At 45.3% G+C, this 9,688-nt stretch overlaps 1 protein-coding gene across 1 annotated transcript in view; it reads right to left on the bottom strand.

The window, feature by feature from the left end:
- ACOT11 (acyl-CoA thioesterase 11) overlaps positions 1 to 9,688 on the bottom strand; it is a 50,682-nt gene that overhangs the window by 20,382 nt on the left and 20,612 nt on the right. Inside the window, exons 4-6 of the mRNA XM_007945966.2 lie at positions 5,265 to 5,325; positions 3,918 to 4,016; positions 3,268 to 3,403 (exon numbers count right to left, since the gene is read on the bottom strand). Coding sequence (XP_007944157.1) covers positions 3,268 to 3,403; positions 3,918 to 4,016; positions 5,265 to 5,325 — 296 coding nt within the window. The remainder of the gene's footprint in view (positions 1 to 3,267; positions 3,404 to 3,917; positions 4,017 to 5,264; positions 5,326 to 9,688) is intronic.

Here is a 9,688-nt window from a genome sequence, read left to right as displayed (position 1 = left end):
AAACTAGATGAATGAGACCTCCCTAAAAATTAAATGTTTATGTGCTTCCAAATACTTCTCCAAAAGAGTCAAAAGAAAACCTACAGGTTGGGAAAAAGTATTTGGCGATGACATATCTGCCAAGGGACTTATCTCTAAAATTTATAACACCTCAACAACAAAAAGATGACCAATCCAATTGAAAAATGGATGGAAGACATGAATAGACACTTCACCAAAGAGGATATTCAGGCGGCCAGCAAAATACATGAAGAAATGCTCATAGTCATTAGCCATCAGAGAGATGGAAATCAAAACAACAATGAGATATTATCTCACCCCAGCACTAATGGCAAAGTTCAACAAGACAGAAAATAACAATGGCTGGTGAGGATGTGGAGAGAGTAGGACTCTCATACATTGCTGGTGAGACTGTAAAATAATACAACCACTGTGGAAAGCAGTACGGTGATTCCTTAAAAAGCTGGAATTAGAAATACCATTTGACCCAGCAATCCCATTACTAGGTATATATTCTAAAGAAGAGCCAGGACAAGAACTGATACATGCATACCCATGTTCATCGCAGCACTATTTTACAATAACAAAAATATGGAAACAACCTAGGTGCCCATCATCAGAAGAATGGATAACCAAACTATGGTATATACATACTATGGAATATTATGCAACACTAAAGAATAATGTAGAATCTGCAAAACACCACATAACATGGATGAACTTGGAGGACATCATGGTGAATGAAATAAGTGAATTACAAAAGGACAAATATAGTACTAGTTCATTATTGTAAAAAGTCAAGGAAAGGTTTATATATGGAAGAAAACTTTCTTTGTTGGTTACCTGGGGTGGGAGGGAGGGGAAGGGAGGGAACACTGCCCAAAAAAGGAAAAAAAAAATGCACTGACCCATGTCACTTTAGTTTTGTGTATGTCACTGTACTTAAATTATATTTCAATAAAATATATTTTAAAAATGCACATGGGTGCAGAGTGCAGTGAGCTACTTTCATTGGGGTCAACATGTTTCATCTTCTCTCTCCCCACTCTGGAAAGCTGAGCTACTTTAATGTGTCCTAAAATTGCCTCCTATCAGTTTCCAGGAAAGACCTGGCATTCTAACATTCTGGAGTCTGGTAAACAAACTCAAGGTCACCCCTCTGAGCCTTTGCTCACTGTGACCCTGTCAGGAATGCCCTTCCTCACCTCTGCACCTGTCAAAGTTCTACCCACTCCAAAGTGGACCTTTGTGTCCTGATATGGAACAGCCTCCAAGGTATACATATAACAGTATGCACTGTATGTTTCTGTTTGGGTAAAAAGAGGGGGCTAAGCTATTTAAAAACTGTCAGTATAAGACTAAAAGGTCAACAATTACTAAAAATCAAAGATGAGAAGATAAGGAGGCAGGAAACCTAGAAGACTGGAAAGGAAACAAACAACACAGTTAAAGAGAACGCTGACATACTGTGATGAATGTAACTAATGTCACCAAACAATTTGTGTGGAAACTGTCAAATGGGAACCTAACTTGTGGTATAAACTTTCACCAAAAACTCAAGAAAATATTGTTAAAAAAGAAGAAGAAGAAGAAGTGGGGGGCATGCTAAGAAGCCCTGGTAGCGCACTGGTTAAGCACTCAGCTGCAAACCAAAAGGACAGTGGTTCAAACCCACCAGCAGCTCTATGGGAGAAAAGACCTGGCAATCCACTCCCATAAAGGCTATAGCTTAGGAAATCCCATATAAAAAAATGCACTGCTGTCAAGTCGGACCCGACTCCTAGCGACCCCTCGTTGGGTTTATGAGGCAGTATCACTACGGTAGATTGCCCCATCTTCCTTCCAAGGAGTGGCTTGGTGGGTTTGAACCACCAGTCTTCTGGTTATCAGTCAAATGCCTTAGGCACTACGCCACCAGAGCTCCTAGGAAACCCCATAGGACAGTTTTATTCTATCATATATCGTTGCTTTGGTCAAAACTGAGTTGATGGCACACAACAGAGTAATACATACTTATACTTAAATATGCAGAGGATGCTTCTAGAAAGATCCAAAACAGGAAACAGTAGTTGCCTTTGGGAAGGATCCCTAGGTTCTGGGGTAGGAAGGTGTCTTGATTTCCATTCTATACTTTTTTTTAGTTCTGGGGTAGGAAGGTGTCTTGATTTCCATTCTATACTTTTTTTTAATGCATATGTATGTATACGTGTTTTATAAAATCCTACTGAGTCCTCAAGGCCTGACTCAATACTACCTTCCCAAATGTGTTTTGTTCCTAACGAAGTCTCCATATGTGCTAATTTCCCTTTTTCTAGAAGGGCCCTTAAGGCCAAAAAGGGCTAGTATGGCCTGAGGTCACCACCAATGGGTAGACATTCCAAGTATATGTCCTCCCTCTGTACCACACCCCGCCCCCCCAAAAAAAAACCTCACTGTCATCAAGTCTAATTCCAACTCACAGCGATCCCCTTTGGGTTTCCAAGGAGGTAAATCTTTACAGACGTAGATTGTCCCATCTTCTTTCTGCAGAGTCGTTGGTGGGTTTGAACCTCCAACCTTTTGGTTAGCAGTTGTGGTGGTTAAGTTTGTGTGTCAATTTGGCTGGGCCTGGTTGACTGGCTGGGCAGCTGGATGTAGTATTCCCCATGATGAGACTGGTAATCAACTTCATGGTGGAATCTACCATGAGCAGCCTTTGGGTATGTGGTCTGCTTCCCATACATAAGAAACAGCTTTGTGAATGGTCTCTAGCCTGTGGCACACTTGGACCCTGCATGTAGCCGTGTAGTTGTTCAGCAGCCTGCCATGCTTTGCCCACCTTGAGACTTACAATGGACTTGAATTGATGGCCTGCCGTGTGGTTTGGTAACATTAGAACTGTGGCTTTTTACTTATCAACCTTGGGCTTGTCAGCCTCAGCAGCCAGCAGCTGTCTGAATGAAGAAACGCCTCTAGCTCCAGTGGGCTGGGAGCAGGAGGCAGAGCTGAAGCCCAAGGCTGAGGGGCTTTCACCCAGCCCCTAGAGCCTGGCACTTTGAACTTGGGCTTAAAGCCTCCAAACTGTGAGAGAATAAACTCCTGTTTGTTAAGGCCATCCCATTGGTGGTATGTTTTTGTCAGAGCGGCACTGGGAAACCAGAACAGCAGGCAAATGTTTTAGGTACTGCACCACCAGAGCTCCTTTCCCTCTGCCCAGTGAGGGCCCAATGCGGAGGACAGCATACCGGGCACCAGCTGCCCTCCCACCCATGACCAGCAGTTGCTCACCATCCTGAATGGTGAAGTTGGCCAGGAGGTCCTTGATGGTGTCTGCATAGACTAGCCTCATGCGCCGGCGCTCGGCTGCCACGCTGTGCTCAGTCTTCTCTTCCTCTGTCCGAGGCGTAGTCTGCTTCAGCTTCACCTGACAGCCAGCAGATGGGGTAGAAGGGGCTCAGGACAGGTGTCCTGAAAGAGCAAGGGCCTAGCTTGTCCCCCACCCCACCCCCTGCATCACACGCCTAGGGCTGGCACAGTCAGCCTGAGGCTGCTGGTTGGTTACAAATCTCCTCCTCTCCCTCTATCCCCTTGCCTGCCTCCATGTTGACCTGATATGTTATATTCACCCTTCAGATGTCCCCCAGTTAACTGCTTGGGCAAAGACACAGAGGATGCACGGGTAATGAGATTGAAGAATTCACATAAGACATGTACAGCAATAAGTTGGGAGAGACGGAGGCTGCTGATATCAGACCACAGGGAGGGGTTGGCCTTCCTCTGTGGGCTATGGATTCCTGACTGTGTCCCCTCTTCAGCCCCTTTGCCTGACCCCCAGCCTCCCTCCCCTGGTCCAGGCCCTCTCTCTCTCTCAATGCAAGCTCCATTAGGCAGGTACCAAGCTTGCCAAGATGCATCCAGAGGCCAGGTGCCCTGCCTACCTTAGACAGCTCCCGGTGGGCCACAAAGGAGGCCAAGGCCTTGCACACGTTCCACTGCTTCTCAGAGCACAGATCCTCGGAAGCTACCTGGATGCCCACCTATAGAGAAAGAGTGATGTGGGAGGCATGAGGAGGAAGGAAGAGCGCACCAACGGAGGTCCCAAAGCTCAATGGGACAGGAAGTCCCATCCCAGGCCAGACCACCAGTATTTCTCTCTCAACTGTTGAGACTAGGAGATCCACAGTAGGTTCCAGTTCTGCCTACCAACTCCTCCCTAGGAAACCCTGAGCAAACCACTTCCCTTCTCTGGGTCTGTTTCCTCATCTGTAAAACGAGATGATCATGCCTACCCACATAGGAATACTGAGGATTAAAGTGAGAACGTGTCTCTGAAAAGGCTTTTACAATAGGCAAATCAGTTGTAGTCGATTCCAACTCATGGTGACTCCATGTGTTTCCGAGTAGAACTATGCTCCTTAAAGTTTTCAATGGCTATGATCTTTCAGAAGTAAATTGCCAGGCCTTTCTTAGGCACCTCTGGATGGATTTGAACAGCCAACATTTAGTCAGTAGCTGAGTGTTTAACCATTTGCACTACCCAGGGACTCCAAAACAGGTAAGGTGTTGGCTAAATTGAAAGGACAGACCCATCTCTGCTCCAATGGGCACCTGGGCATTTATGGGGCCCCAAGAGGCACAGTCAGGGCTCTGCTACCCTCTGGTACCACTGGCCTGGCTGGGTCAAGTTGCCTGGACCTGAAGTCCACTAGAATCCCTCTGCCCATGCTCACAGAGCCCTGTGCATCCTCATATCGTCCTCCCCTCACACCTGCAACAATCCTGCAACACAGGAATCATTTTCTCATTTTCCAGATGAGTAAACAGAGGCTGTGGGAGGTCTGATAATGGGACAGAACCGAAGTCAAGTGCTCTCCTTGCTCCAGCCCTGCTGCCTCCAGCATTAGGCATAGTGGCTGTCTTCCCTCTATTCCTGGGACCACTGGCTACCAAAGTAGGGGGAGGCCTGAACCCTAGGGGAAGAGTCAGGAGGCTAGAAGTCAAGGCACACATTGGAATCTATGTGGCTTGGTGACCTGAGGCAAGTCCTTTCCCCTCTGTGGGCCTGTTTTCTCTTCTGTGTTAAGGGGTGTTAGATCCTTAGCCTCCCAGCCCTGCCAATTATTTCAGAACTCAGCTGCCTCAACCTGGGATCTGCGAGTATGAGTGCTTCCAGAATGGAGAAAACATAGAAAGTACACACACATACACATATGCACATACATACACATACACACACATACACACACACATACACATACACACTTAGGTGGTGCTGCCCCACACACCTCCATGCTGGAATTGAAGGCCCGGTTCACCTTGGCCTTGATATTCACCACTTGTCCAACACTGAGGAGAGAAAAGCAGGATGTGAGCCTTGGAGAGGACACAGTAGGAGGGAGCAGAGGCCTCAGATGTGTGAGGGGCCTCTGCTAGGGGAACTGGCAGGAGAACTTCATGGTTTGCTGGGCAGATTCACATCTGTGATGCTACTGGGTCTTCAGCATCTCATCCTGCAGGTGGGGAAGCTGAGACTGAGAACAGTGGCATGATTTTATTCACTTCCCCCTTTCCTTTTTGTCCAATTAATACTCAAGCTTCCTATTTGCTCTTGGCTCAGTGGTCACCTCCTCACGGAAGCCCTCCCTGCCTGGATCAGACCCCAACTGTGTGCTCTAATAGCCCTGTAAGGCTCATCCTCATAATACTTCTCCCAGCAGACTAACCTCTGTTCCCTCACAATCTTTAAGTGCCTCTGGGACAAAAGTTGTATCTGTTTTGCTCACCATTGACTCTTCAAGGTCTTACACATGGTACAGAGTAGGTCCTCAATAAATAGTGGCTGACGGCATTGAAGAATTCCACAATTATTGATTGCCCACTAAGTGTACGGGGCTATAAGATAGGGTGGGGGAGAGATGGAAACATTTAAAGAATGCCTACTATGTGCCAGGCACTATGCACTACTTTATTTGAGCCTCAAAACAAGTTTGGCAGGTGAGTTAGGGGGAGATTAAAGCATCATCATCAGAGAGGTTAAGTCATTTGCCCAAAGTCACCCAGCAAAAAGTGGCAGACCCTGGACTCTAGACTGGGTCTGTTGATTGCATCAACCCTGCTCTTTCTAGCTGCAGCCTGTCCCTCTGGAATGGTTCCCAAGTCCAGATGAACAATCAAAATTCCCAAGAGAACCAGCTAGCCTGTCCTGTGCCTAACAAGGCAGCAGAGGGACCCAGCTAATGGACGGTGGGGGAGGTGGCTGGAGTACTGGGGAGCTGGCCTCCATTCAATCATCAGGTGACCTTGAGAAATTCCTTTCTCCTTTCTGTGCCTTGGCTCATAAATACAGAGAACATAGTGCTGATTTCTTTTTCAAATAACAAAATGTTCTCTGCAAGGAAAGAGAGCCTGGGATCCAAGGGAACTAAGCAGCCTGTACAGCCTATTAGCCTGAAGGTCCAGTTCACCTTGGCCTGGATCAGAAGGCCTTAGAGGTAGCCCCAGCCCAGCCCCTTCCTCAAGCCTGGGAGAGGTCCCTTCCTAGGGGCCTGTTGGTCAAGGGTCAGGCCTGGGTTCCAGTCAAGCTCTACCTTGACTGTAATACCAGCAAGCAACGTGACCTTCAGTGAGTCACTTTGCCTTTCTGAGTCTATCTCCTTGTAGGAGTAGGGAGAACGCATGACTACTGCCTGTGGCTCTTTTGAGGATCAAGTGAGAGAACACATGCTGAGCTGAGCTGAGCTGGGAGACAGGCCTGGTCCATAGAAAACCATCAAGTTGATTTTGACTCATAGCAACCCTCTTTGGGTTTCCAAGGTGGTAAATCTTTATGGAAGTAGGTTGCTGTTTTGGTTACCTAGTGATGCTCTGACAAGAATATACCACTAATGGGATGGCCTTTACAAACAGGAGTTTATTCTCATGATTTAGAGGCTTTAAGTCCGAGTTCAAAGTGCCAGGCTTTAGGGGCTAGGTGAAAGCCCCTCAACCTTGGGGTCCAGCTTTGCCTCCTGCTCCTGACCCACTGAAGCTAGAGGCTTTTCCTCACTCAGCTGCTGGCTGCCGAGACTGACAAGCCCAAGGTTGGCAAGTAAAAAGGCACAGTCCCAATGTTACCAAACCACACAGCAGGCCATTAACTCAAGTCCACTGAAAGTCCCAAAGTCAGCAGAGCGTGGCAGGCTGCTGAACAATGACACGGCTACAGGCAGTCTTCAAGTGTGCCATAAGCTCGAGACCATTCCCCAAGTTTTCTCCTTATATACAGGAAGCAGACCATATCCCTAAGGCAGATACTCAGCTGCTCATAGTAGATTGTACCATGGAGTTGATTACCAGTCTCATCATGGGGAATACTACATCCAGCTGCCCAGTTACTCAACCAAGCCCAGCCAAGTTGACACACAAACTTAACTACCACAGTTGCCCAGTCTTCCTTCCGTGGAGTGGCTAGTCCACAGCAAGAGCTCATAAGTAATGTGAGTTCACATATGTGAGGATTTGTTCATTTGTTAATTTCCTTAGGAGTACCAACAGTCCTGTAGGGGACAGTCATTTTTAGGAGATGCATGCTGATATGTTGTCATTGTTGTTGTTGTTATGTGCTATTGAGTCAGACCCAACTCATAGCGACCCCTCCTTGGGTTTCTGAGGCGGTATCACTACGGAAGTAGATTCCCCAACCTTCCTTCCAAGGAGTGGCTGGTGGGTTTGAACTGCCAGCTTTCTGGTTAGCAGTCAAGTGCCTTAGGCACTACGCTACCATGCTGATATGAGGAGGGATGAAATACCATGATGTCTGCAACATATTTTTCAAGTAGTTCTAGAGGGAAAAAAAATGTGTATTTATTTATTTATTTCTCCATACATAAATGGATATTCATATATGTTGTTGTTGTTAGGGCCCGCAAGTCAATTTCAACTCATGGTGACATCATGTGACAGAGTAAAACTGCCCCATAGGGTTTCCTAGGCTGTAATCTTTATGGGAGCAGATCATCAAGTCTTTCTCCCAAGGAGCCACTGGGTGAGTTCAAACTACCAAACTTTTGGTTAGCAGCTAAGCACTTAGCCATAGATAAAGCAAATTTAGCAAAGTATTTGTTGTAATGATCATTGAACTATTCAATGTTTCTATATGTTTGAAAGTTTTCATGATAAAAAGTCAGAAATTTCCATGGTCCCCAATATAAAAATAAAAGCCTATTTTCTGTGGTACTGAAAAAAAAAATAAATAAATAAGAAAGAAAGGAATTTGTGACTTTTCTGCACTCAAGCTCTCCTAAGCCAAGCAGCTGTCCATTTGGACTTCAGAGTTTCCCTTCCTTCCTGACTCTCCCTCTCCATCCCCACAGTTACCCATTGGCTCCTTCTCTAAGGTCACTGCCTAGACTTTTCAGTCCTTCCCCACCCCTGCAACACCCCTGTGAAGACCTCAGCTCCCCAATGCCATTCCAGGTGCTTTCCACACCACAGACAGGCTGCTCCACAGACAGAGATCTGACTCCAGGGCTAATTTACTCTTCAGGGAGAGATGAACATGCTGAAATGATACCACAGCAATGCCAATAGCAAAATCCAGAGGACAGAGAACTCCAGGCGGCACATGACCAGGTTTCTTCAACAAATAAACATAAAGGAAAAAGAAGAGAGAGAGAGACAGGGTTGGGGAGAAAGGGAGCCTACAGATTTTTAAAAAGAATTAAGAGATATATCAACCAATTGCAATCTTACTCAGATCCTGACTTGGAAAGAAAAAAAAAGAAGAAGAAGAAAAGAAACAAAAATTAATGAGCAAAAGAGAATGAAGGAAATCAAAGACTCAAAGAAGAAACTAGTCTACAGGGTTAATAGCCCATATGAACCACAGCCTTTTCCAACCTGAGACCAGAAGAACTAGATGGTGCCCAGCTACCACTATTAACTGTTCTGACAAAGGATACAACAGAAAGTCCAAGACGGAATGGGAGAAAAATGTAGAACAAAATTCAAATTCCTAAAAAAGGCCAGACCTACTGAGCCAATAAAGACCAGAGGAATCCCTGAGACTACCATCTTAAGATACCCTTTGAATCTGGCATTGAAGCCACTGCCAAAGGTCATCTTTCAGCCAAAGAATAGATTGGCTTGTAAAATAAACCACATCACCTATGAGTAATGTGCTCCCTTAAACAGTCAACTATATGAGACTGAATGGTCAGCATTTAGCCAAAAGCAAAGGCGAGAAGGCAAAGAGGGGAAGAGAAGCTAGATCAACAGAAACAGAACAAACAGAACGGAAATAATGAGAATGCTGGCACATTGTGAAAATTGTAACCAGTGTCACAGAACAATTCGTATAACCTAATTTCCTGTGTAAACTTTCAACTAAAACACAATAGATTATAAAAATAATAAATAAATAATCCCTTTATACTCAGAAAAAAGGAAAAGGAAAAACTCACAAGACAGGTGCATGCATTTGAATATTGACTGGCTATTTGATGTTAGTGAAGAATTATTAATTTTTCTTAGATGTGGTAATGGTGTTAAAATTATGTTGTTTTGTTTTTTTTTTTAAAAAAAGAGTCCTTACCTCTTAGAGATTAGTTTTGAAATATTTCAAAAGCAAAAACAAACAACAAAATAATCTTCTCGTTTTCCTTGGGTACATCAGGCCTTCCTGACCATGGGCTATGCTCTAGGTTCTTGACCACTTTCCTAGGATTCCTAT

Source organism: Orycteropus afer, unplaced genomic scaffold (genome assembly GCF_000298275.1).
Source record: "Orycteropus afer afer isolate SDZICR_OR568_19922 unplaced genomic scaffold, OryAfe1.0 scaffold00145, whole genome shotgun sequence".
In the NCBI taxonomy this organism is placed as follows: Eukaryota; Metazoa; Chordata; class Mammalia; order Tubulidentata; family Orycteropodidae; genus Orycteropus; species Orycteropus afer.
Note: the sequence above shows the minus strand (reverse complement) of the source record. Positions and strands in the feature narration are given on the sequence as shown.